This window comes from Dipteris shenzhenensis, chromosome 17 (assembly GCF_047967505.1).
Source record: "Dipteris shenzhenensis isolate YYH24624 ecotype China chromosome 17, Dip_SZ_1.0, whole genome shotgun sequence".
In the NCBI taxonomy this organism is placed as follows: Eukaryota; Viridiplantae; Streptophyta; class Polypodiopsida; order Gleicheniales; family Dipteridaceae; genus Dipteris; species Dipteris shenzhenensis.
In genome coordinates, this window is record NC_141612.1 from 22,634,142 (window position 1) to 22,661,761 (window position 27,620).

Below are 27,620 nucleotides of genomic sequence, written 5' to 3' on the forward strand. Positions count from 1 at the left end.
TATCATCTGCGTACTCCGAGTCCAAAAGCTCCGTGTCCTCCTGGAGTGAAAGGCGAACACCCCTGATCCCTATGGACCTCGCCCGAAGGTAGTAAGTCATGGCCTCGGCGAAGAAGAGAAACAGGTAAGGAGCAAGGGGGCAGCCCTGACGCACTGATCTCTCCAAGCTAAAGCGCTCACCCATTCTGCCTCCAATGATGACCCTGCTAGACGCTGTCCTGTACAAAGCCGAGATACCCTGAATCCAACCTGCCGGGAAACCTAGCCGCTCCAGAGTCGCCTCCAAAAAGGACCATTCCACGCGATCGTAGGCCTTCTCGAAGTCGAGAAGTAGAATGGCAAGGTGTGATCCGCTGTGCTGAGCCCACTCCGCCGCCTCTGAAAAGGTGAAGACATTATCCAGGATACTGCGATCCTGGACAAAGCCTGTCTGAGTGTCATGGATGAGGTCTGGGAGTAGAGGCCGAACTCTGGCACTGATCATCTTGGCGAGGATTTTGTAGGCAGTGGTAAGGAGAGTGATCGGACACCACTGGCGGATCTCCTGTCTATCTCCTCCCTTCGGGATGAGGCAAATCAGTCCCGAGGAAAGGCTCTTTGGCATCTGACCGCTGCTGAAAATCCCCTGCAGAGCTGCAAGGAGGGGCTGATGGATCTGGTCCTAGAAGGAGGTGAAGAATGCCCGGGATAGCCCATCCTCACCTGGGCATTTCTGTCCGTCAATGGCCATCAAGGCCTCCAACATCTCATCCATGGTGAACGGTGCCAACAACGTCGCCTGCATGCTAGGTTGGACCAGGGATGGAATGTGCCTCCACACCTCCTCACGGGCACGACTAGCACGAGGGGCAAGCGGCTCCTGCTGGAAGAGGGTCCTGTAGAAGTCAGTGGCCAACCCCAGGACCTCCCCTGGATCCGTAACGATGTGGCCATCCGCTGTCCTGAGACTCCGAAGCTGATCACCTGCAGCTCTCTGGCCATGCGTCCTGAAGAACTCCCTGCACATCCGGTCACCCTTCCGGGCCCAGAAGGAGAGAGAGGCATGATAGGAAAACTCTGAGCGACGCTGGAGTGTCTCCTCCAGAAGGGCTCTGGCTCGAAGGGCCTGGATCCGAAGCTCCTCCGAGCCCGGGGAAGCCTGCTGGAGTCGCTGAATGGAGGCGAGGTCCCTCCGAAGAGCTCTCTCTGCCCCACCAATCCTGTCGAACCTGTAGGGCTGCGAGCTGGCAGATCTGGCTGGACTCCTGCAAAGCCTGCGCGACCGAGTCAACCAGATCCACGCACTCGCCCCAGTCTCTGTCCCAAAGACTGCAAATACTGCTGCGCACGTCCTCCCTCGAGAAAATGGAGTCGGGAATCCTGCATGACCGGGGGGGAAGGGTCTGGGCTGCCGAATCTAATGATAGGAGCACAGGCGCATGGTCGGAAAGTGTCGTCCCTGGAACTATACCCGCCTGACCGCCTCTGCTGATGGCCCAATCACTGACATAAAATCTATCAAGCCTCTCCAGGAGTCTGCCTCCTTCCCTGCGGAAGCCCCATGAGAAGTCCAGGCTCCCGTGCCAACGCCGGAAGGACGGGTCTCTCCAACTGTCCCTCCCTCCTGTCGCGAAGATGAAAGAGTCCCAAGTTGACTGCTCTGCCTGAGCCATACCTGTGAACTCCGAATCTCTGCCCTGCTCGTCCTCCAAGGTCTCCAGATTGTTGAAGTCACCTCCAACAATCCAGGAATCCATGTCTGGAAGAATCCCTGTAAGTGTCCTCCAGAAAGTGGCTCTGCATCGGAGCTCTGTGGGAGCATAAATGTTGAGGATTCCTATTTTGGATCCCTCCAAATCCAGACCTACCCAAAGGGCCCGGCCTGGGATCAACGTGCCATGACCGAAAACTCCCTGGGCTAACTGCTCGCACACGGAGGTACAGACACCCCCACTCCTCGCCTGTGCGCCGATCGAGGGCTCCCAATAAGTGTAGGAACGTCCAGGGAGAACCTTCCCGCAGCTACGGGAATGAGCCGCAGAAAGCTTGTGCTCCTGGAGCAGAAGTACATCCAAACGACCAATCACTGCAGGCTGAAGTTCCTGTCGCAAAATGAGCTTCCTGGGACCACGGGTGCCGGAAGAGTGAAACCCGTTCACATTCCAGGATACGAGGTGTAGGCTCATGGAGAGGGATGGGAGGCTGCGAACAACTGTCTGCTCGCGGTCGAAGTCGATGAAGAAGCAGACATATCGGAATGGAGGCGCTGCCGCTTATGAGAAGGTTTGGAGGGGGAGACGGGGTCGTCCTGCCCGTTCTTCAACACCTTCAGCAAAGGTGAGAGGCCTTTGGTGCCATGAGCAAATGCTTTCTCGAGCCAGCTCGAGAACTCTGAAGTGGTCATCCCATAGAAGGTTCGGAGTTTTTGATGGGACCAAGCTCTGACATCCTGGGGGAGGGGCCATGACAGGGGAGGTCTGAGGATCACAATCAGTCGGAAGCGTTTGGCGGCGCAACGCCACCGCAGGCGCACATCGCCCTCGGACCACTGAGTCTCGAGAAGCTGCCCACCGGACGGGCCTATCCAAGAGCAAACCTGGGCGTGTGTCTGCTCTCTGAGAGCCTCCCAAACCGAGTCGTCTGTCCAGGTCTCGGTGCCATCGCTGAGGAACGTGAAAGCGAAGCTAGGGCCATCCCTAGGGGCCAAGGCGGCAATCTTCCCATCCGCCCCTTTGCGGAGCAGGAAGATACTGATGTCGAGACAAGCCGGGAAGGTCCCAAGGTCGGCCACATCCAAGTAGTCCCAGGGGCCAGATTTGTAAAAGTCTCGAGGAAGCTCTCTCTCCTGAAGTTGAGACCCATCAGAGTCTGCCACTGAGGGGCTAGCGGACAGGGAAGCCTGCTCCAGTGGTGGTGTAGACTCCGGGTGTCCTGCCAGCGGGGGGGGAGGGGGAGGAGGCTGAGGGGTAGGCGACTCGAACTCCACGGAGGCGACTAGCGGAGGAGGTGGAGGAGGAGGAGCGGGGGCTGCCCTCGGCTGGGAAGCCGACGGTGCAGCTAACTCTGAGGGAGAGTCGAGGGGGACGGGGGGAGGGGGGGGGATGGGGATGCATCTGGAACTGGGGCTGAGAGGGAGGAGGAGGAGACTGAGGAAGAAGAGGCGGGGGCTGAAGCTGCGGGTCGGGCGAAGGGGGGGGAAACTGGGGAAGGGGCTGGGACTGAGTGGAAAGGGGCGGGGGAGCGGGAGAGAGGGGGATCTGAGGCTGTGAAGGGCGGGCTGCCGTCGAAGAAGAAGCTCTCCGTCCCTGGGGCGGCTGCCTGTCAGGTCTCTGGGGTGCTGCTGCAGGAAGGGTAACCTCTGCCTCCTTGCCTTTATCCGAAATCTTCTTGTTCTTTCCTCTTTTCCTTCTAACCTCGGTCCAACCGCCCACTAACTCTGGACCGGACTGCGGCTGCCTCGGCTCCTCCTGATGTGGCTGTCCGGGGGGGGGCGGGGGCGGAGGGGGCGGGGGCGGGGGGGGTCGAGACGAGCTGGCGAAACGTGGACAAGCAGCCGCCAAGTGCCCAAAGCCGTGGCACCTCAGGCACTGACCTGGCTGTCCGGTGACTATCATGCTCTGGGTGATGCTGCCGGCATCTGTCACGATCTCGATCACTGCAGGGAGAGTCGCAGGATCTGCCACAGCCACACGGACTCGGGGGGCTCCTGCCGTAGTCACCGCGTCGGCGAAAGTGTCGTGCATAACCCAGCCAAAGTGGGAGCCCAAGTCCCTGACAATCGGCCGCAGCTCAGCAGCAAGACCTAGAAAAACTAGTGTCACTGGGTGGCGAGGTATACGGAACTGAACATCAAAATCCGCTGTGCTGAATCCACGGTACCACGGGACTATCATGATAATCTTTCCATCCACCGATGTGGGGGAACCGGCAATCAGGTTGCTCGCAGCTTTCTCATTGGAGAGTTTGAGCCAGAAGATGCCCCTTCCCATAAGGGCCACCTCCTCAATATGGCCATCCTCTAGCAGGAGAGTGGACTGGAGCCAGTCCCTGATGGCTGATCTGGAGGGAGAGTGTCCAATGACTCTACCGTAAACAGAGGTACGGGCAAAGTCAATGGCAACCTCCCGAACACGAGATGATTGTTGCTCTGTCAGGATAACGCGGTAGGCATCTGGAGAGGGAGGGTCCGACTGGGCCTCCGGATCCGGGCAGGGAGCCGCCATACTGCCAAGACTAACTGCAAGCTTTCGATGAGGAAAAGGTTGCCACCCAAAAAGGGGGGTCGAAGCGAGAGGGTGGAGCCTGGGTGTGGAGAGGAACGGAAGGCTGGGAGGCGGGGGTGACGCGGGGGGAGTGGGGGCGGAGAGTTGGTGAAGTGAAGGGCGGCGGGAGCGGGGTGAGTCGGGGCGGGGCGGAAGGGAGGGGGTGGCGGGGTGCGGAAGGGCGGGCGAGGCGGAGTGAGGGGGCGGGGGGTTCGGGGGTGGGGGGCGGGGTGCGGGGAAGACGGGGGGCGGGGGAGGGCGGGGTTGGAGTGGCGAGGGGCGGAGAGGTGAAGCGGGGGGCGGGGAGAGCGGAATGGAGGCGGGGGGGGCGGGTGAAGCGAGGGGGGTCGGGCGGGTGAGGCTGAGCGGCGAGAGGGGGGGTGAGGTGAAGTGAGGGGGGGGGTTGAGTGAGTCGAGGTGAGGTGGAAGGGGGCGGGATGGAAGGGAGCGGAGAGGCGAGGGGCGGCTGAGACGAGGGAGGGGGGGGAGAGTGGAGGCGAGGGGCGGCGATGGAGAGGCGAGGTGGAGGGGAGCGGCGGGACGAGGTGGAGGGGAGCGGAGAGGCGAGAGAGCGGCGAGGGGGGTGAGAGCGGAGGCGAGGGGCGCAGCGAGGTGGGCGGCGGGTGAGGGTGAGGGGGGGCGGGGGGCGAGGGCGGAGGGGCAGGGGGTGGGGGTGGTCGAGGCGAGGGGAGGAGCTAGGGGGGGGAGGTAGAGCTAGCGGTGGGGGGGGAGGGGAAGCTCGCAGGAGCTCTAGGTAGGGAATTGATTTGGTCATCTTGTATAATATAGTGACTTATAATACTAGACCGATTTGCATTGTCGCCATTTTGGGGATAGTTGTTTCCACTGAAGGTAGGTTTGGGGTCTCCCCAATCACTAGGTAGCTCTTCCACCAATACTTGATTCAGGGGAGTAATTCATGGTGGTGGTGGTTGAGGTCCTAGTACTGCCTTGGTTGGTTTAGGCACTAAATCCCAGGTGTCATTTTTCAAAATGGCATCCATATCTGCCTGCATGGCTTCGTGCCATTGTGGAATATCGTTCGCTTCTTGGAAGGAATGGGGCTCCTCAAGCTCCACCATAGCGTAGTTCACAGAGGGAGTCTTCATGTTGTGTTGAGACCGCCGCACTCCGGAAATGCTCTCGAGAATGTCCATGACCCGTGAGTTTGCTAAAGTCTTCAAATACCACTAAGATAGCTTCTTCTTTGATGGAGGTGCCATTGCTGGAGTCGCCTTGGGAGCCGGTTCTGGAACAACATGCTCCTTCTCCTCCTCCTCCTCCTCCTCCTCCTCGGGGTCTTCAGTTGTCTCCACCTCTTGGATGGTGACCTTGGGTGGGGTAATGACGGAAGTTCAGGAACCTCTTCTGCAGTTGGTGGCTCTGAGTACTCAAAGATCACGTCCTTGCTGATAAGGATCTTCTTCTTTTCCGGGTCAAAAAGACAATAAGCCTTGGATTCTTCACTGTATCCTACAAAGATACATCTTTGGCTATGGGAATCAAGCTTCGTCTGCTCATCTTTATGCACATGAACAAATGCATTAGAACCGGAAATCTATAAATGAGATATTGTTGGCTTCATATCATAGTAAGCTTCGTATGGAGTCTTGTCATCAACAGCCTTGGTCTTGGCTTCTCACCATTAGAAGCCCTGCTCCTTGACTCCTTGAGCTACCACCTTTCCATTGGCCTTGGATGTGACAGTGACTTTGCTGTTGTCGAATAAGACCGACATATTGTGCTTGTCCACCTGACTGACAAACAAAAGGTTCTTGCACAAGTTTGGTACATACAGTACACCGGAAATCAGCTCCTTGTTTCCTGCAGTCGTAATGAATGGAATACTACCAACACCCTTCAGAGGGCATGTCTGGTTATCCCCCACAGTGACCTTGGAATCGAGATGCGTACCTTCCATGGATTTGAACCACTCCTTGTTGGACATGTGTTTTGAAGCTCCACTGTCCACGTACCAACCTTCCTTTCTTTCACTAGCTGCATAGGCGGAGCAGTACTTAGTGATGATGAAGAGAGCGCCGGTCGTGACGTTTGTTGATTCGGTCTTTGGCTCCTCCTTGGATTTGGACTCCTTCTTTCACTTGAGTTCCGCCTGCTTCTTGCGGCACTCCTTAGCAGAATGATCAAGCTTCTCACAGTAGAAGCACTTTATCTGCCTCTTTTTCTTTGAATCCTCGGTCTTGTTGTTGTTCTTGGAGTCTTTGAACTTACCCTTGCCGGGCTTGTCCCTTGCCACGAGAGCCTTCTCGTTCGATTGAGTAAATAGCTTTTCTTGAGCCTCTTCCCTCCTCGAAGGTGAGAGGCTTGGTCCTGTGTCCTGCAGTGACCGTAGTCACAAAACTCTTGAAATTGCGAGGTAGCTTGTGTAACGCAAGCAATGCTAGATGACTTGGGTCTACCTTTTGACCAACTGTGGTGAGCTGGTCCCTTACCACCTTGACTTTTGTCAGATTGTCATGAACATTGTCTCCCTCATTCATATCCAGATTGTACAGTTGATGTTGAAGAAGCAAGATACGAGATGTGTTGTCTGTTGCATATAGATCCTTTAGAATAGCCCATGCCTCTACGGACGTCTCCGCCATCTGGATGTGCGGAAGAACAGAGTGGTCCCTATGATTAATGCTAGGGAGTGGGCATCTCTGTCTTCCCAATTTTCAAGCTCCTCTCCATCTACTGGAATGAGAATCTTCCCCTTGCTGTCCAACATATCTTCCGGCTTTGCCTCCACCCCCGTTGTTAGCTTCCACAACTTCCGAGCCTCTAAATGACTCCGGTTTTTCACCTTTCAGATTGGGTAGTTCAACCCATCTAGTTTCCCTGACTCTCCAAAGTTCGGGATTTGAATGAGAGAAATCTGGAGGAGGAAGGAAGAGAAGGGGCTGAAGAGGCAACAGTTCAATCCTTGTCCTCCATCCTTATTGTAATAGCGAATAACAAACTGAAAAATGAATTTGCAGTATAGAACTTGACCACGCAGCAAACCTGAGTGTGGATTGGAGTTGCCTTCTTGCTGAGGAACTCCTTTTTTAGAGCTGGAAACCTTGATCTGATACCATGTTGGAAAGTAGAGGATAGAATCACTCACTCCTCATGCTAGGAGGTGCTGTGCAGCCAGAGGGGGGTGCAAGGAGATGTTGTGCTGCAAGAGGGGGCACCAGGAGGTGATGTGCTACAAAGGGGATGAGCAAGTTGCGGTAAGTGGTCGCCAAGGCTGTCAAGGAGCTGAATTACGATGAGTGGTTGCCAAGGCTGCCAAGAGGTGGTGTGCAGCCAGAGGGGAGTGCAAGGAGATGTTGCATAGCAAGAGGGGGCTGCTAGATGTGGTGCGCAGCCAGAGAGTGTGCAAGGAGATGATGTGAAGCAAGAGGGTGCTGCCAAGAGCGGCTGCGCAGCAAGAGGGGGGTGCAAGGAGATGTTGCGTTGCAAGAGGGGGCTACTAGGAGGTGATGCGCTACAAAGGGGATGAGCAAGTTGCGGCGAGTGGTCGCCAAGGCTGCCAATGGGGTCCTAGCCAGGCAGGTGGGTGTGTGTGAGTGTGCGTGAGTCCAACACTTGGCTGGGCCCTGGTGGCACCGCAATTAAAAAAAAAATAAAAATAAAAAAGGAGCTGAATTTGGCCAGGCGAGCTAAAAATAGCACAGGTGAGAGAGAGTGGTATAGAAAAAGCAGTGAGCAAGGTGGTGAAATTTGAATTGACAAGGTGGCAAAATTTGAATTGCCTGCCTCACCTCCCCATCTGTAAGCCCCCATATGAGGAGAAAGAAAGAAAGAAATAAATTTTATTAGAGTCTTCGGAAGACCGATGGGTCTATGAGACTGAAAGAAAACCTGATACAAATCACAATAAGGGTGGAGCTACTGAAACGAGGATCATCACCCGTGTTGAACCCTAAGTCTGATCATACATAATGAAATACATCTGGATGTAACAATGAAAAGAAAAGAAAAGGACCGGAACCGAGCAGAATCCTCCGTATGTCATGTCGCCCTGGCTGGTGCATAGCGGGTGATGGGACGCTGGCGCTCGTCAAGGGGTGCCGTGCATCTCGGTCTCCTGGACGAGGCTCGACACAAGACTAGAGCCACTGTGACTCCCGTGGGACGTATCCCGGGTCTAAACAATGATGGGAGGTCTCCCAGAGTGATCTGTCTCCCCTCGATGTCTCGTGTGTTGTGCTGCGGTTGTTTGGGTTAGGGTCTTTGTCACGTCTGCGGCTAGAGACTGGATGATCAATGTCACTCGATGGGAAGAACTCTGTGATCTTGCTTTGAGAGGATTTTGATGATGTGGCCAAGCCTCGTCGCCTGAGTAAGTACTCTCTGTGTCGGACCCCCTCGTGAATGAAGGCCGCGAGGCATCTCTGATCTGGGTAGGCGAGGAATCTGGAAAGGAGCCCGGAGCCGTCTCTGAAGAGGCAGTGGTAGCGACCTCGGATCTCGTAGTACATTGGGCACCTGAAAATAAAATGCTCCTCCGACTCAACCTCCTGACAGCCACACAATATGCATAAGCGATGCTCCCTAGGAATCCCCTCTGCTCTGCCGCTCTCTATGCGGAGGCGGTGTGATGATACCCGAAACTGCTCGATGGAGATCCGTAGTGAGTCAGGCATATGAAGCTCAGTGTACCCCGGTGGTGTGATGAATCCCTCCTTCGAAATACGAAGACAGTATTCTCCGTAGAAACTCAACTTCACTGGGAGCTCCCTCGGCTCCAACCAGGTCCTAAAGGTGTGTAGCTGTAGGAGATCCTCTCGAATGACCTGGTTGGTATGTGGCCCAATCAGGATGGTGGGTGGGAATACCGGAGGGGCATCTAAACTGTATTGAAAAGGAGGTATCTTATCGATGTGGAACCCTAGTCTCACAAACCATCTGTGAGTCCGTGCATACCAGCATCGCTGAGGAATCGAGAGCCAACCATGGCAACCTCTGTCTTCCTGATGTGCAGTCCCCATAGGATCTAACCCGGTGTAGATATGTGATGGTCTGAAAGGCTGCATCTAGTTGGAGTGGAGAAGCACCAAACTCGGCCTGAATGATGTGATGTGGTACAGATGGTTTTCCCCCGATCATCCGTGAGAGCATGAGGATCTGCAGGCGCTCCACCCGTGTCCACTCTATATCTGATTGTCAGGCCCCCAACAAGGGCTGCCATACATACCGGCTGGTCGGACCAAGGAGTCGAAGAGAAGAGCCTTGGTCCGAGGGTCCTGGAAGTGGGAGTGAAAGCATTGTCTCTTTAGTCAAGGCAGTGAGGCGTATCCCCTGCTTAGTCCGACCTGCATTACTGGTCTCATCGTGAAGATCGGGCCGGAGAAGATGACCCCTAAGTAAGTGTATGAGGATACGATCTCAAGTGGTGACCCACTGAAAGTAAAAGTAACCTGCTTCCGTTGCATGTTTGCTCGAGAAGTGTTAAAGATCATGACCTTCGTCTTGCCAAGGTGGACCTCCAAATCATGGGATAAACAAAAAGCCTGCAGTGCATCCAGGTGTCGCTGGAGCCCCTTGGGTGTGGACGACAAGAGTGCCACGTCCTCTGCATAAAGAAGAATCCTGATGATGATCCCAACAAATGAGCAACCGGTCCCTCCGAACGCCCCCATAAAAGTCTCAAGCTCATTGATGTAGAGGCCAAAGAGGGTCGGTGATAAGGGACAACCCTGTTTGACCCCTATGGTACTTAGGATCTCATCTGTCCAACCTGCGCCTGTTCGAACTCGGCCTAAGACTCTCTCATACAGTGCCATGACTGTCCAGATGATCTCTAGATCAAATCCGAGTGTCTGTAGGCGTGTGATGAGACAAGCTCGAGGTACTGTGTCAAAGGCTTTGCGGAAATCCACAAAGCAACAATATACCCTCTCCTTCAGTGATCTGGCCTCCTCAATGACACTCCTGAGTGTGAGTATGTGAACCATAGTCCCATGGTCTCGCCTGAAACCGGCCTGACCCTTTGCTCTGAGCCCTCTCATCTCTGCGAACAGGCTGACCGATGCATCCAATACAGCTGCATAGATCTTGGACATCACATGTCCAATCATGATAGTCCTGTAGTTATTCGGGTCCATGGGATCCCCTGCCTTGTGGATGGGGATGATGGTGTTGAGTGTCCAGGTGCGGGGGAAGCCAAGGCAAATAGTGTCATTGAATAGCTTTGCTAGGATCGGGGCTAACGTGTCGATCCCATATGCGATAAACTCAATGCATAGCCCCTCGTGATCCTTCGCTCGGCCATTGTGCAGTTTCAATGTCGCGTCCTTGACTCCCCCTTTGGTGAACAACGTGCAAGTGGTGGGGCGAGGTGTGTGTATGAGATCTGGAGTGGGCTGGTGTGGGACATCATAAAGATGGTGTGCATACGTGTGCCAGACTCTCGTGTCGGTGAGGGGTGATGGGGACCTACGCTCAAGGAATCTCTGTCAAAAATCCTTAGAGTTGCTGCTGTACAAGATGTGCAGCAGCTCCTCCTCATTTCGACGAAGAAATGCTTGCTTCTTCCGACGTACGAGACATCGGTAGTTGCGTACCGTGTCTGGTGTATTTGGGAGGTGACATCTGGTTTCAAATTGGAGGTGTCGGCGATAAGCCTTGCACTCTGCATTGTACCAATTGTTGCAGGGTACAGAACCAAGAGGTGGTGGTCTAGAGCGTGGGGGAGGGGTACCTAGGGCAGGATGTGCCCAAGAGAAAAGAAAGAGAGGGGGCTGCCACGTGGGCAGCACCTCACATCAAAGAAGAGAAAGCCATGGAACCCAGGAGGCAAGGACAGTGGGCAGATGTGTGCCCTACGGCAGGTGGCGGGGCAGCACAAGAGCCTGGCAGAGGCACAAAACATGGCGGCTGTTAACAGGCAGGGACGCAAGCAGTACAGCAGCATGGCAGATCCATCGGCAGGGATACAACCTGCAAGAAGGTCCTGAAGGTGGCCTGGCAGCAGCACAGGGGTTGCAGGGAAGGGACAGGCTGCAGTGGGCAGCACCCTGCCCTTATATAGGGCCAGGAAACTGGTGGGCCACATAGGCCAGCCCACATCCCCATGCATAGAGGGGAGTGGAAGGGGGCTAGCACACAAAGCAAGGGGGGCTGGGCCCCCACTTCAAGGCAGGGAGCACACAGCCCTAGAGATGTGCCCACAGCCCAATAAATAGGGTCCTGTGGGGTCGGTTTTATGGCAGACTGGTCGGCCATATTAGGGCAGGCGAGTTGGTCACTTCAAGGGGCCCTTTGGGCCTATAAAAGGAGGCATCCAGCCTCATTCTTCATGCCATTAGAGGAGCAGATAGGAGCAGCTTACCCTCATCCTTTGGCCTACAACCAGGAGGTAAAGTAGTGGTGGAGGTGCTGCTGCAGGCTTAGCTCACAAGGCTGAACCCTAGGCTGCCTGTAGCAGGGTGCTGAGATCTGGACAGAGAGTCTACGTACGCTCGAGGTGGAGCACGCAGGCTCGAGTCTAGAGATAGCCGGTAGATAGGAGAAGTACCTTGTGGTAAGATAAGAGGACCACACCATTGGTGGGACTCTGGATCTATCTCTTTTGTATTGTGTCCATAGCTTTGGACGAAAATATATTATTTTGGTGTCTTCTATATCTGGTTGGTTCATTGTCTATTGATGAGTCTGCACATCTATCTGATGCACATTAAACGAAGAAGTTTGTGATTCCACACCCCACACCACACTGTGTGAGCTCCTGGGTTATTCTATCAGTCTTCCGCTGTGCGTACCCTCTGTTGGGTGATTTCTAACATGTGAACAAGAGATGAACAAGGGGTGATAGAGGGTTGAACAAGGGTTGAACAAGGGATGAATAAGGGTGAACCAAGGGGTAATAAGGGATGAACAAGGGGTGATAGAGGCGTGAACAAGGGGTGGATAAGGGTGAACCAAGGGGTGACAGAGGGGTGAACAAGGGGTGATAAGGGATGAACAAGGGGTGACAAAGGGGTAACAGAGGGGCTGACAAAGGGGATAGAGAGAGAAGATAAATCTCCTCTGCAGTACCCTCAATATCTTCTGCAGTACCATCAGTGTCTTTTGGAGTACCGTCAATACCGTTGGTATTGTTTGCAGTATCATGTTTGTTTTCTGCAGTACTATGAGTGTCCTCTTCCTCTGTTATTGCCGCATGGTCTTGAGTTCGGTCTGAGCTACCCATGCCATGGTGATCTCCGTGAGTCACTTGGCTGAGTTCGGTATGAGCTACCCATGCCATGGTGATCTCCTTGAGTCACCTGGTTGACCTCACCAACACCTTGTCCAATACTTGTAGTCACCGATGCCAAGCACTCCATGCTGTCCTTCACCTTCACAAAGGCATATGACTCCTTGTCGACCCACATCTCAATGTTAAACATCATCACTGTGGTTTCTAGGTCGGCATATCTGACCTCAGTAACACACAGAGATGTCACCAGGAACAACTCTTCGATTACCACATTTGCTTTGGCCTTTGTATCACCCTCTGAATCTGAGTCGGACTCCTTCCTTTTGTTTTTCTGAGCCGCCTTCTTCTTTCTGTAGTCCTTCGCAAAATGACCTGGCGTGTCACAATAGAAGCACTTCTTCTTTTGCTTCCTCTTGGAAGTGTCCTCGTCATCAGAGTTGTCTTTCTTGGACTTGCCACCGTTAGGCTTGCCCTTTCCTTTGCCAGCGTAGACCTTTGCCAGCAATGCCTTGTCGTATCTGTCATTCTTGTAGAGCTTCTCCCTAGCTTCTTCCTGTGGCAGTAATGGACCCAACTTCTCAAAAGTCAGAGGTTTGGTCCTCTGTCTTGCTGTCACAGTCATAACAAAGCGTATGAATCCAGGAACATTCCCAAACTCATTCTCTAAAAACACAACATAGTGCAGTTTCAATCTCATGATAGTCACTCACAAGGTTGAAAACCATAAACTCCATCATGCATAGCAGGGACTAGCTACTATGACATTCACCTATGCTGTAGTCCAGTGTTACTTTCACTAAGGTTGGCCCACCCTTGACCAAGGTCGGTCCACCCTTGACATGCCTTGACATATATTGCTCGTCATGTACTACTCATGTACCTGCTCTAGTCATGTACTGCTCCAGTCATGTTAGTCATGTGACCGAAGTGTGATCCAAGTGTAACCAAGGTATGACCAAGGTGTGACCAATGTCTATCCATCCTTGACATGCTGCTCAGTGATCTGCGAAACAAAGTGTGACCCAGATGTGATCGAGGTCTGACCAAAGTGTGAACAAGTTGTGACCAATGTTTGTCCACCCTTGACATGTTACTCCAGTGACTGAGATGTGAACAAAGCTTTGTAAAGCATCACTTCAATTAGTTTGGAAATATTTTAATATTGGATATATATATAATTTAGATATATATATATATATATATATATATATATATGTATGTATGTATATATGTATACATATACATACATACATACATACATATACATATACATATACATATACGTATATGTGTGTGTGTGTGTGTGTGTGTGTGTGTGTGTGTGTGTGTGTGTGCATGTATGTATGTATGTATAGATATTCAAAATATTTTGTATGACATTATGGTCTTGGCCTATCAATGGGCACTATCTAGACTCAGAGCACTCTCTTGTCATACTAAGTCCTACCATCGTCATAGTGACATCTCTTCCTCTCTCATTAGCATTATCCAACCACTTTATTTCAAATATTTAACTCAGTTTAATCGAAATCTTTCATCTCACATTATGGTCCTTGACCTGTCAAAGGACAGTATTTAGTCACATAGCTGAGAAAACATCACTTCAATCACTTTGAAAATATTTTAATACTAGATATATATATATACACACATATATTATTAGCATTATCCAACCACTTTATTTCAAATATTTAACTCAGTTTAATCGAAATCTTTCATGTCACATTATGGTCCTTGACCTGTCAAAGGACAGTATTTAGTCAAAGGACAGAAAATATTTTAATACTAGATATATATATATACACACATATATTATTATGTGTGTGTGTGTACATACTGTCCTTTGACAGGTCAAGGACCATAATGTGAGATGAAAGCTTTCGATTAAATTGAGTTAAATATTTGAAATAAAGTGGTTGGATAATGCAATATATATTCAATATATATTGGATATGTGTGTGTGTGTGTGTGTGTATATATTCAATATTAAAATACATGCATTCATGCATCTGAGGTGAGAAGATGAATAGGCTATCGTTGCTTTTGTCTTGGACCATTGGGAACTTGATGTGAGTATATAAACACCTCAAGCTTGATTTGCAACAATTCATAGGTATGCTCATCCTTCCTTGGATAGAAGAGTCCTTTCACCGTGAAGGAGCCTTGGGCAATGATGCAACATCTGTATGCAAACAGACCGACGCCTAGAACTACACGGCTCCTTCTCCCTGCTCCACCGAGTGGACCCCTATTTCTACATTGGTACCATGTTCTTGTGCTCTTCTCATATGGAGGCTTACAGGTGGGACAATGGACCCTATTTTCGAACAAGATCTGTTGTCATGTAGCCATGGCTACCTTCACCTCATATTTATAGCTTCTACATTCAGCTATTAATAATCCACGATCAGCTGCCCTATAGGTCATTCTACCTATCCTGGTCCCTTTTCCTCCTCATATGGGGACTCACATTGTGGTCAGTGACCTTTCTAAGAGTGGAGAGGCTCTTCCTTCTTCTTGGAGGTCAGTATAAGTTTGAGTGGCACTTTCAGCCTTAGCCTTGGATCTTACCTTGCTTTTATTGAGTAGGGCTTGACCCTCTCAGCTTTTTCTCATACTACGCATAAAACGAAATTGCAAACCTCACACACGTATAGAAAACAATTAGACAATTTCAAAGGAAGCACATAGAGTAGGCTTTGATACCAAATGAATCATGCGTACATATTAGCCATAACTAACTTAGGGATCCTATGTAGTCCTTTATCCATGAGCTACATAATGTATAACACCACTAATTGTTAGTATACAAACATAGGGGCAAAAAAGGTATATACTAGTGTGTGATCACCCAACCATAGATCCTTTCAAGGATCACCCTTGAGCTAGAGGTTAGGCGAACCCGGACCGGTGTACTCCCTAATAAGACTACACGACCCATAGGGGATCATAGGCCTAGAGGGGCTCCTTCCTAGTTGGGTATTCTCACATTGTATGTTGACGGCATAGATGTTTTGAGCAAACTATTGGTGGTTACATGTGCGCACAAGTAGTTGTCTGTGGACGCGGTGGGAGGTTTGCGTGCGTAATGTAAGTTTTGTTAGTGATGTGAGTTATTATAGTGGGGCCGAGCATATTGCTGTTGCCACGAGGTTGTGGCTATCTTATGGCACGAGGTTGTGGCTATCTCATGGACAAATTCTAGGCCACAAAGCTTGGCCTTGGTGCTACGATACATGACAATATCTTGTTGTAACAAAAAGATGACCTGGGCTTGTCATGTTTCTATCTTTTTCTTAGGTAGAGGTTTCGAAAACACTAATTCAAACTTTGATCATGGAAGTGGCTAGGGCTTTGGAAAAGTGAGTTCCTGTGCAAACTAGCCTACACTATTGGAAGAGCTAAGACTCAAATACTCGAGTCAAAATATATATGAAATATAGATGGTCCATGGATCATAAGCTCATAATAGAAAGCAATAAAATATATGCAGCAAGGTGCTACAGCTACAATCCCGTTGTTAGGTTTAGACCCGAGGGCCTAGATTGTAGAGCTAAGACCTACCCGAGGGTTTATTGCAGCACTCTCATCTCTAGGGTCAGATGCTGTGTCCTTTGAAGAGAAAGATGGAGAAATATCATACTCAAGCCAATCATTCCCTCGGGAACTACATGGCAACTCTTTGTACCACAGCCTCCTTCCCATAAAAAGTGTGCTTGCACTCGAGGGGCAAGCCTAAAATCGATTACCTGTCTGTGCGGCTTATGCTCACATCCATGATGCTGGTAGAAACAAATTGACAATAAATTAATCAAAGGTGTCAAAGTATCATATCGTTGGACAAGTGGTAGAGAGGACAATGAACCAACTCTTACTGAAGATCTTTGTAAGATGATGTGAAAATTAACCTGAGTCAAGGAACTTGTCTGAATGGTTTTATGAGACCTTCAGTGAAGGTCTCAAGTTATAGGTGGACCCTCAACAATTGAGGATGGACTCAGACGATCTATTGAGGTCCAAAGGGCTCCTTGTGTTTTCCTATACTACATCCTTTACAAACGATCTTAGATGTGGTAGGCAACTTACAAAGCCTTTCTTGTTCATAGGACACCAAGCTTTGGATGTTCAGGTGACCAAACCTTTTATGCCACATGACTTCTTTCTTGTTTAGTTGAGAGATATAGGCTTTGAAGTTTGGTATAGACAACATTAATTTATATAAGCCTTTTTGTCAACTCCTTTGGCTAGGACTTTGTAGTCAGCAGCCTTGTCTCAAATGAGATATTCCCCTTCATAAAATTATTAGATCCTTAGGCATGTGCTAGGCACCTCTATTTCCCCTATACAAGGGAGTCTCATAATGTATTCTTGACTTGGTCTCATATGCCTCTTTGGCCTTTTGCAGTTATTAATAAATCTCTCTTTCTCTTTTGATCCTTTAAAGGCATTTGGTGCACCTATGCAAGCTTGAATTGCTGAGTGTCAGTGCTGTTCTTTCACATATGCACTTCCCTATTCCTATTCATTGAGACCCAGCAGCTTGAGGCAAGACCATGGACTTTTTGATGCTTATGGTGGCTTATTTGCTTTTGTTAGTTTTTGTCTTTGGCAGTCCTTTTGCTGCCATTTTCTTACTTTGAAACTCTTCAGTTGGGATCTCAGGTCTTTATTAATCTTTCTCAGTCTGAGCATTCTAACTTTGTTTTTGCATGCAACAATATAAATTGCCATTTTTGACACGTGTTGTTGTAACAGCATTTGGTGCGGATGCGGTGGGAGGAGCTTACTTCTGAAAATAGGACACAACTAGCAGAGCTGGTGGTTGGGTTAGTTGCAGAAATTGCAGCGCCTCAGGAAGAATGGGTTCTGAAGAGCCAAACGGCAGCTTTGGTGGCTGAGGTTTGGATGCTAGTACCTGCTGATTATAAAGTTACTCTGTTTCCATGTTCAGTTAAATGTATGCTTTTTCATTGAAAGGGCAGCAAGTTCACTTGAGCTCCACTTTCTTGGCCTAATATGTTCAGCATACATAGTGTAGACCAAAGAGTTGCTACAAAAGCTAGGTCAACTTTGTTTGTTAACATTATGAGTTGGATTGTGCTGAATACATTAATGCTGATTGCATGGTTGCTGACACTCTGCTTTGCATCTAACCTCTACTAATGTCGATTTTATAGCAGTCTCCACTCAATATATTTAATTGAAATCTAGGACAGGTCCTTAGCTCTGATGCAGTATTTGATACTTGGATCAGGCTTTCACTCAATTGAGAATGTGAGCATGTAGGTGGTCAGACATGAAGGAACGTCCCTGCTGCAAGGGTTGCTGTTGAAACTTAGTGATTTGGCTTCTGTGAGCCCTTCGCATGTAATGCTCACGACCATTGAGCAGATTTTTGAAAATGCCTTCTAATACTATGAAGTTCCTTCATAATATTTTTTTGCTTTCAAATTATATAAATAGCATGCATATTTAGTTGTCATGATATGAGATGGATATAATGGTTTTTATGACTAAGACAGGCAGAATTGGTCGTCATGGTGTTGAGGTGGCTTCCGGAAGATATAACAGTATATAATGAAGATCTGGAAGGTACTACTGTGAGCATATCTGCAGCATTGTTAGGGTCTCTGTATTGATCACACAAATCAGATGAGAATTGAATTGAAGTTCTCGCTCAGGATTTTGATGCAAGTTGGCTTGATGTATCAGGAGAGAGGCGCAGGCAGTTGCTCTTTGGCCTCACACAGGCTTTGCCACAAATATTTCCTATTCTTTATAAGGTATGCTTTGAAATCAATAAGTCTTGCTGATTTTGAAGTTTGCCTTCCCACTTGGTAGTTATGCACAACTTCACGTCTTTCCAGTCTATAGAAAGATGGAAGAGCTGCTTTGATTGCAGTCTGATACATCTTTTTTTTGCATTTTACAACTGTTGTTGGAAAATAATATACTGCTATTCTCGTTCACATGCACATCTAAATTTACCAAGGTAACCAGATGGTCTGCGGTTTACATTATAAATTTTGTATCTCCAACATCTTAAGGATCACTTTGTCGTTCACAAAAGAGTGGATGCATTTTGCAACATGCTATATGCATCCAAACAACATCACTTCGACCTGTGCTCTTGATTTATGTGCAAGCTTAGCATTGTAGACTGTGGATATGAGCAAGATCTGGCAGAGGCATGCCGCATCCCTACTAGATAAAAGGAAAGCTCTACTAAAGTCTGGTTGAGACCATGAGGGTCTATGAGACAAAAAAAGTGTACAAATGATTAAGAAAATGTGGTATGGGTCCCATAGGACAAAGCATCTCTGTAAACCAGGAAGAGAAAAAACAAGTACATAATGACCTGATTCCTGCTGCATGCCTTTCTATTTGTCTAGAATCATGGGTTGTAACTTTGGTACGCCAAGTAATGGAGGTGTTGCTGGATGGCATGAGGCTTGTGATATGGCTTTGGCATGCTGTAGGCTCCTGCCTATAAGGGAGCCTTGTCTCTTGGATACCTCTAGGTGGTAGGATGTGATGGCTTCACTGAGAATGGAGGACCTCAAGATCTTGTATGGTGAATGGTGTGGACGTGGTATGTGCCTTGGTCTCTCTCTGAGGCCCATTTGTTTGAAATCGACCAACAGAGGGTACGCACAGTGGAAGAGTGATAAAATAGCCCAGAAGCTCACACAGTGTGTGTAGGGAGTGGAATCACAACCTTCCTTAACTCATGTGCATCAAATAGATGTGCAGACTCATCAATAGACAATGATCCAGCCAGATATAGAATCTACCAAAAGAATATATATTTCGGTCCAAAGCTATGGACACCATACAAAAGAGAGAGAGATCCAAAGTCCCACCAGAGTGTGGTCCTTTGATCGTACCACGTACTTGTACTGTCTATCGGATATCTCTAGACTTGAGCCCGCGTGCTCCACCTCCAGCATATGTAGACTCTCCATCCACATCCCTTCCACCTTGCTGTCCGGAAGCCAGCCTAGGTGGGCAGCCCTTCTCAGCTTTGTCTGCAGTCTATAATGTACCTCCTTCACCTTTAGAAGATAGGCCCAAGGTAGGTCTTCCTGCTGCTCCAATCTGCTGACTTCTAGCTGCTCTAGGTGATGAAATATGAGGGCACAAAGGCCCTCCTTTTATAGGCCCAGAGGCCTAGGACTACCACCGACCCAGGTGCCACAGACTGGCTGACCTGGTCGGTCAGTTTTCCCCCTCCTGGCCGACCTGTTCTGGCTCCTCCTTGGACATAAAACCAGGGCCAATTGGCCCATAACTGTAGGCCATCCTCTGGTGTTTCTAGTGATGCCCTATAGGCCATGGTATGTGCCTTGTAGGCATAAATAAAGACACTTATAGTGTTAGTGTCTTTTACGCCACACAGGACACTTAGTCCTATGTGACACCTAGGACACTTAGTCCTAGGTCTAGGTACTTGTACCTTGTACTCCTTTGTTTTTGGTTTTATCTAAGTTTGACGTGATGGGTGTTCTTCTGTGACCCTTAGCTATCTACACTCTCTCTCTCATTCGACCCTTCAGTGGTATCAGAGCAGGATCTTCTTCCTGCGCACCCTTTCCGCACAGATCGTACTAGTTGCCCGTACACCTGCCGTATTGTGCTGTACCTGCTCCATCGTTCAACAGATCTGCTATCCTGCGCCATTTCTCCGTACAGTTCGTACAATAGTACGGATGTCCGTACAGACACGTATGGATACCGTACATTTCCTGCAGCTGCTGTTCCAGGGACTTCCAGGAGTTTTTCATCGGCAACTTCACAGGCGTCTGTCTACAGCACTTTGCAGATCTCCATCAGCTAGTTTAGGCCTTGTACGGCTGTCTTTTCACTTCGGGCTACTTCTACAGCAGATCGCAATCTGTCTAGGACACTCTTCAGGGATTTCCAGCAGCTACATCGTTAGCTCAAAGCTTTTTGAGGCAGTTCCAGCCATCCTGTAGCTGCTCCTTCACCTCGACTTGCTGCTGCTGCTCTGCTGGAGACTCTATCTCCATCGCAGGTACTTCTACTGGCTAGGCGACCAGCTGGATACAAATTTTCAGCTCGCAATCTGCACTAGGCTCTATTTCGAGGCACCTCCAAGTGGCGAATGCTCATCTACAGCAGGCACCTACTCCACGCGAGTTATTTAGGAGCCTCTCTAGAGTTGTCCAATTTGCTCTCTACAGGATCCTACAGCCTCTCCTTTGCTGAACCTACTGCATCGTGACAGTATTTGACTGTCAAACCCTAATTTCCAACAGGAAAATTTAGGGCTTTTGACATCTGGACCTTCAACCTGTCAATACAATATTTTGGACAAGGTTGACAACTGAAATCTTTTCAAAAATTGAAGTTTTCAGTTAATTTCAGGTTTAGGACTGTCACATTGTGCCACGTCATCACTCAGGTCAACAAAATTTGGGGCTTTTGTGTTGGGAGCTCAATTTCAGCTAGTGTTTGGGAAAGTAAATCATACTTTTGCAGTTTAAAGCCTTGAGGCTATACATTGGGTCAGATTTGCATACATTGGGTCACATTTGCAAAAATTTCAGCAAAATTTGGAGCCTTTTCTGTATTTGCCCTCTTTTTGGCCTATTTGCCTTCAATAAATTTGGGGCTTTTGCCAGATTTACTGTTTTTGCAGTGAACATTGCCTGCCACAGTCACATTTGGGTCAGATCTGCATTTGCCCTTTGATTTGGGTCAGAAATTTGCAGATATTTGCTGTCATTTTTGGACAGCCAGCTTTTTGCAGTGATAGCCTTGAGGCTTTTGGGTTTTCAGGTCTTTTTCAGGGTATCACATTTGCTATGGCTGGGAACAATCAAGATTTATTTGGAGTTCTTAGTGAAGATGATAAGTTGGATGGCACCAACTATCCGATGTGGTCTTATCTCATGAAACATATTCTTGTTGCAAAGCATTTGTGGAATATTGTTTCTGGGGCTGTTCCAATGCTACAGTGGTTGCCTCTACTGCTGGTCCTTCTGCAGGGGGTACTACTCCTGATGCCTCTTCCTCTAGCACTCCTGCTGTTGCTCTTCCAACTCAAGAACAGTCAAGATGGGATGCAAGAGATGCAAATGCACATGCAAGAGAATCATTATTCCACACATCCGGTCTTGCAGGACAGCAAAGGATGCTTGGGATAAATTGGCTTCTCTCTATTAGATTCGCAATGAAGCTCGTGTTGCATATTTGAGAAGGCAATTACAGGAAGTCAGTATGAATGAAGGTGAGTCTATGGATGCATACCTGACAAAGCTCAAGGACCTCATGGAACAGCTTGCCAACATTGATGAGGTGGTGCCAAATTCACAGCTTGTCAGTACCACATTGAATGGACTGCCAGATACATATCAAGGGTTTGCTACAACCCTTTTATTAGTGGCCATGGGTAATCAGACCACTATTCTTTTGATCAGCTAGTCACTTTGCTTTTGCAGGAAGAGCAAAGTAGAGCTAATAGACAAGCCATTATTACTGATCATGCATTTGCTTCACATCAGACAGGAAGAGGCAAGACTTCCAAGCCTATGGGCAAGCCAAAATCTGCACATAGCAGCTACAATTCCTCCCATGCATCTAAAAATACAGCAGATAAGTCAAAGAAGAAAAGATGCAATTATTGTCGTAAGCTTGGACATGACATTTCAGAATGCAGGAAGCGCATTGCTTCAGAGAAAAAGAAAGCAGGATTGATAGTTAATGCCTCTCATGCTATTGAATCCCATGAGCCAGAAGATGCTTCACATGCACATGCTCTTCAGGATGATTGGGCATGGGCTGTCCATTGCTCATTGGATCCCTCCAAAGCTGATGCATTCTTTACTGCTAATGATGCTCAATCCTGGTACTGTGATAGTGGTGCTTCCAAGCATGTCACATCTTGCAGACAGTTGTTTCATTCTTTAGCAGATGCACCTTGAGGGGGGACTGTCACATGTGCTAATAATGCTTCATATGCTCTAAAAGGAATTGGAGATGTGCAGCTCACATCCATTTCAACCCATCCTGTTACTCTGACAAATGTTCTTTTTGTGCCTGGAATTGAAGTCAACTTGATTTCAATTTCAGCAATTGCCACTTCAGGGTTCAGAGTTATTTTTGATGGCTACAGATGCCTAGTTTATGATCTTCGTGATGACAATGCCATAGTTCTCACTGGCACTTTGCAAAAGGGTTTTTATCACCTTGATCATCACTCAGCTGCACTTTGTATTGAAGCATTGGCTATTTCAGATTCACAGCTTGCTGAAACTCATCTTTGGCATGAGAGAATGGGCCATCTCAATTATAGAGCTCTTGCAAAGCTACATTCACAGCAGATGGCAGATGATGTACCTCAGACTCACAGTTTCCAAACATGTGTGTGAGGGTTGTCTTTTGGGTAAGATGCATCGATTTCCTTTTCAAAAGAATTGTCCAAAACTCTCACAAAGGAAATTGCAGCTAGTGCACAGTGATGTTTGTGGCCCAATGAGGACAAATGCCATTGGAGGGTACAAATATTTCATGACTTTCATTGATGATTTCACAAGATATTGCTGGATATATCATTTAAAAGCCAAATCTGAAGTTTTGTTATGCTTTCAGAGGTGGCTGAATATGGTTGAGAATGAATCAGGATGCAAGCTTGTCACCCTCAACACAGATAGGGGGGGAGAGTATATGTCTAAGGAGTTTGATGCATTTCTGTCTTCACGGGGCATTATTCATTGATGCACTACTCCTTACACTCCTCAGCAGAATCCCGTTTCTGAAAGGGAAAACAGGTGCACAATGGAGATGGCCAGATGCATGCTCAAGGTCAAGTCTTTGCCCAATAAATTTTGGCTTAATGTAGTGATGTGTGCCAACTATGTGCTGAATAGATCACCTAGACGGGCATTGAAGATTGTTACACCTTATGAAGCATGGAAAGGTAGGAAGCCTTCACTTTCACACATGAGAGTTTTTGGGTCTCTTGCATATGTTCATGTACCCTCTCAGCTGAGACATAAGCTTGATGACAAGGCAATCAAATGCATTTTGATTGGTTACAGTCAGGAGAGCAGAGGGTATCGGTTATATCAACCAAATACTGGGAAGATTATTGTTAGTAGAGATGTAATCTTTGCTGAACATTGAGCTTCTCCTCTTGTGGACTGCAAAGCAAAGCCAGATGTTGACATGTTTGATGCCTTTGAATCTTGATTACCTCTGCCATCATCAGACGAGGATTTTGACCAGCAACATGAGCCTCCTGCAAGCCCTCCAGTAAGCAATAATCAGCCACAACCTCATGCTGATTTGCAGGTTTCTCTTCCGGCACAAAATGATCCCACTATTCATGATGCAGTCATTGAAGAAAGAGCTGTCAATAGACAACAAAGGCAAGTTCCCAGATGGTTTCTTGATACATTGAGGGACAGTAAACAAGAGCAGCTTTTTGGTGCCCGGACAAGATCAGGGAATAGACACCATGGTCACTTTCTTGAGTTTGCACTCCTTGCTACAGCTTGCAATGAAGAGCCTCAATGCCATAAAGATGCTTTTGACAGCAAAGAGTGGATGGATGCAATGAGCTGAGTTACAATCTATTGCTAAAAATGACACATGGGAATTAGTAGATCTTCCTTCCGGCAAGCATGCCATTGGAACGCGGTGGGTCTACAAATTAAAAAGGAAATCTGATGGCAGCATAGATCGATACAAAGCCCGTCTTGTTGCAAAAGGGTATGCCCAACAACAAGGCATTGACTTTGAGGAGACATTTGCTCCCACATCTAGGATTACTACCATTATATGTGTCATTGCCATTGCAGCCCATCATCATTGGCAAGTGCACGAGCTTGACATCAAAACTGCTTTTCTTTATGGATCTGCAGGAAGAAGTCTATGTCACACAACCTCCTGGCTTTGAGGTTGTTAATTCTGAAAATAAGGTATGCCGGCTTCGAAAAGCCCTTTATGGTTTGAAGCAGGCACCCAAGGCATGGTATGCCAAAATTCATGCACACTTACTATCCCTTGGTTTTCAGAATAGTCCCACAGAACCCACTCTTTATGTCCGTGGGAATGGATCTGATTTTTTAGTGCTGATTTTATATGTGGATGATATGCTCATCACGGGCCCAGATACTCAGCAAATTGCAGCTTTCAAGGCTGATTTGCAGCAGATTTTTGACATGTAAGACATGGGATGGCTCCATTATTATTTGGGCATTCAGTTTGCCCATGTTGAGGGGGGTATCATGATGTGTCAGTCCAAGTATATTGGACAGCTCCTTGATCGTTTTCAGTTTGAGGATTGCAAGCCAATCTCTACTCCAGTGGACCTTGGCTTCAAATTCTCAGCTCATGATGGGAGCCCACCATGCAATATCACTCTTTATCTGCAAGCTATTGGATGCCTTATTTATTTATGTCACACCAGACCTGACTTGCAGTATGCAGTATCTCAGCTCAACAGATTCGTGCACATGCCCAGTTCACAGCATTGGCAAGCAGTGAAGAGAGTCTTCAGATATCTCAGAGGCACTCAGTATTTAGCCCTCTTCTATGGTGATCAGGGTTCACTTACCATGCATGCTTACACGGATAGTGACTGGGCAGGATGTTCCGACACCAGAGTGTCACATACTGGCAATTGTTTTTTTCTTGGCAATTCATGTATCTCTTGGCTCAGCAAGAAGCAACCAACAGTTGCCACGTCTAGCTGTGAGGCTGAGTACAGGGCAGCTTTCTCCGCTACAATAGAGTGTGTTTGGCTTCGACAGTTATTTACAGATCTTGGTATTCGCCAGACATCCTCCACTATTGTCTACACTGACAGCCAAAGTGGTTTGGGCATTGCGCGTAACCCAGTGTTTCATGCGCGTACCAAGCATATTGAAGTTCATTATCATTATGTTCGGGAGCGGTTGTCAGCAGGAGACATAGAGTTGTCCTATCTTCCCACAGAGGACAACAGAGTTTGTAGGCCGTCCTCTGGTCGTTCTAGTGATGCCCTATAGGCCATGGTATGTGCCTTGTAGGCATAAATAAAGACACTTATAGTGTTAGTGTCTTTTAGGCCACATAGTACACTTAGTCCTATGTGAACCTAGGACACTTAGTCCTAGGTCTAGGTACTTGTGCCTTGTACTCCTTTGTTTTTGGTTTTATCTAAGTTTGACGTGACGGGTGTTCTTCTGTGACCCTTTGCTATCTACACTCTCTCTCTCATTCGACCCTTCAATAACTTTGTAGGGGCACAGCCCCTTGGTTTGCCCATAGCTTGCCCTGATTGGCTGGCTCCAACCAGCCTTAACCAGGTTAGTCTACGTCTGACCCTATTGTGCCATATCTTCGCCATGTGCCAGCCCTTTGCCGGCCCTATTGTTGCATCTGTTTCCAAGCTTGATGTAGGCCACGTGCCTGACCACGAACACCCACCATGTGTCGCCTCTCGGCTCATACTCCAGGCGCTGATCCTGCCCTTACATGCTGCCATATCCAGCGCCTTCTGAATTACATACTGCCATATCCATGCTGCCATACTGTCCCCTTCTGAATTACTGCAACCATCTTAACATGAAACCTTTAGGGCACTCCATGCAATCCACCCTCAGTATCAACAGCCACACCTAGAAGATTCCAAGCACTCCATGATGTCCTTCACCTTCACAAAGATCTCTGACTCCCCGTCGGCCCACATGTCAATGTCAGACATCTTTACTGTGGCTTCTAGGTCAGCATATCTGACCTCAGTAACACACGGAGATGTCACCAAGAACAGTTCTTCGATTGCCACATTAGCTTTGGCTTTTGTGTCACCATTTGAATCTAAGTCGGACTCCTTTCTCTTGTTTTTCTGATCCGCCTTCTTCTTTCTGCAATCCTTCGCAAAATGGCCCGGCGTGTCACAATAGAAGCACTTCTTTTTTTTGCAAGAAGTAAATTCTATTAATGCTTGAAAAACCATACAACCAGCTTCCAATAGGAGCTGTTGATGAAAACAAAGAAAAGAAACGGTTGCCCCAAGCTATAAGAACAACCATCCGTTTCTGGATCTCACGGCTCGTCACCTATAGAGACTCCGAAACAGGAGTAGAAACCATGCTGTGGTGGTCTATATGCCCAATGAATACCCCTTGTGGAAAGGGTGTAGAAAACTCTTGCCGGCCATGTCTGGCAAAAGCGCTCCCGCTTCTCGACAGTCGCTCTCGAGCCTGGAGTACCACGCTCCCAAATGGCGCGCAAGGTGAAGTTGATATCTTGCCAAATGGCTACTAGAGTAGCTGTCAGAGATATCGACTAGCCTCCCATCACCCTGCTGCTTTTGGCCACCAAAACGTTCCAGGAAATAATGCTAGAGACGGTCTCCCAAACACCATCCTTCGGGAGAGTTGGTGGGCGTGAACGGGTGGGCTGAACTACCTCATGGATCTCAATCCGGGAAACTTGCTGTCCATGTATCCTATAAGCCAGCGTGGCAGGGTCAATCTCAAAGGCGCGGCCTCCCTCCGTGAGCCAGGCCACCATCCCCCATGTGAAATCCCCGCTCATCCTTTGCATGCTAGCAACAATATCGAGGGCCGCTAGCCAAATCTGCTGTGCAGCGAGGCAGCCCCAAAGACGATGCAAGATGGTCTCCAAAACTCCATCCCTGCAACCAATGCATCTGCCATCAATCCGCATCTGCTCTAGCCAGGTTTTGACGGGCAGTCCCGGATGTGCCAACAACGAGAAGAAATAAGAGATCTTCTGCGGGCACAAACTCGTCCAGAGGCGGTGCCAAAATTGGCCTATGACCTCTCTCAAAACATCCCGCTCTAGCCTGTGGCGCTCCCTTGAAGGGGACCATGTTGTTGCCTCTAGGTGTAAATGACACCCGATGCGAGTGGTATACGAAAAGGTGACCTCCTCTATCCAGACTCGAGTGCCCTATGCGGGTGGGCCAAAACCACTCCCTTGGGTCCCATTGAATGTCAATAAGGGACTGCCCTCCCAAATCCAAAGGCACCACATTGCTCCCTGTGGGGCCGATAAGATGGAGGGATCGATGTACCAAGTCCTGCCACAATCCTGACCCTCTGCCACTCCAAGTCCTCTAGGTCCACCTTAGTCTCCTCTTGCAATGAGCCTACCGGTCCTACCCGATAGAAATTAGACGGGGGGGAACCAAGAGACTCTCGAAAAAA

The 27,620-nt window shown here is 48.6% G+C and overlaps 1 protein-coding gene across 2 annotated transcripts in view; it reads left to right on the forward strand.

The window, feature by feature from the left end:
* LOC147891862 (ARM repeat superfamily protein) overlaps positions 1-27,620 on the forward strand; it is a 147,992-nt gene that overhangs the window by 9,367 nt on the left and 111,005 nt on the right. For both annotated transcript variants that reach the window (XM_087388423.1, XM_087388424.1), the window contains exons 3-6: positions 17,191-17,334; positions 17,722-17,802; positions 17,958-18,027; positions 18,148-18,218. In XM_087388423.1, the coding sequence (XP_087244549.1) occupies positions 17,191-17,334; positions 17,722-17,802; positions 17,958-18,027; positions 18,148-18,218 (366 nt within the window). The remainder of the gene's footprint in view (positions 1-17,190; positions 17,335-17,721; positions 17,803-17,957; positions 18,028-18,147; positions 18,219-27,620) is intronic.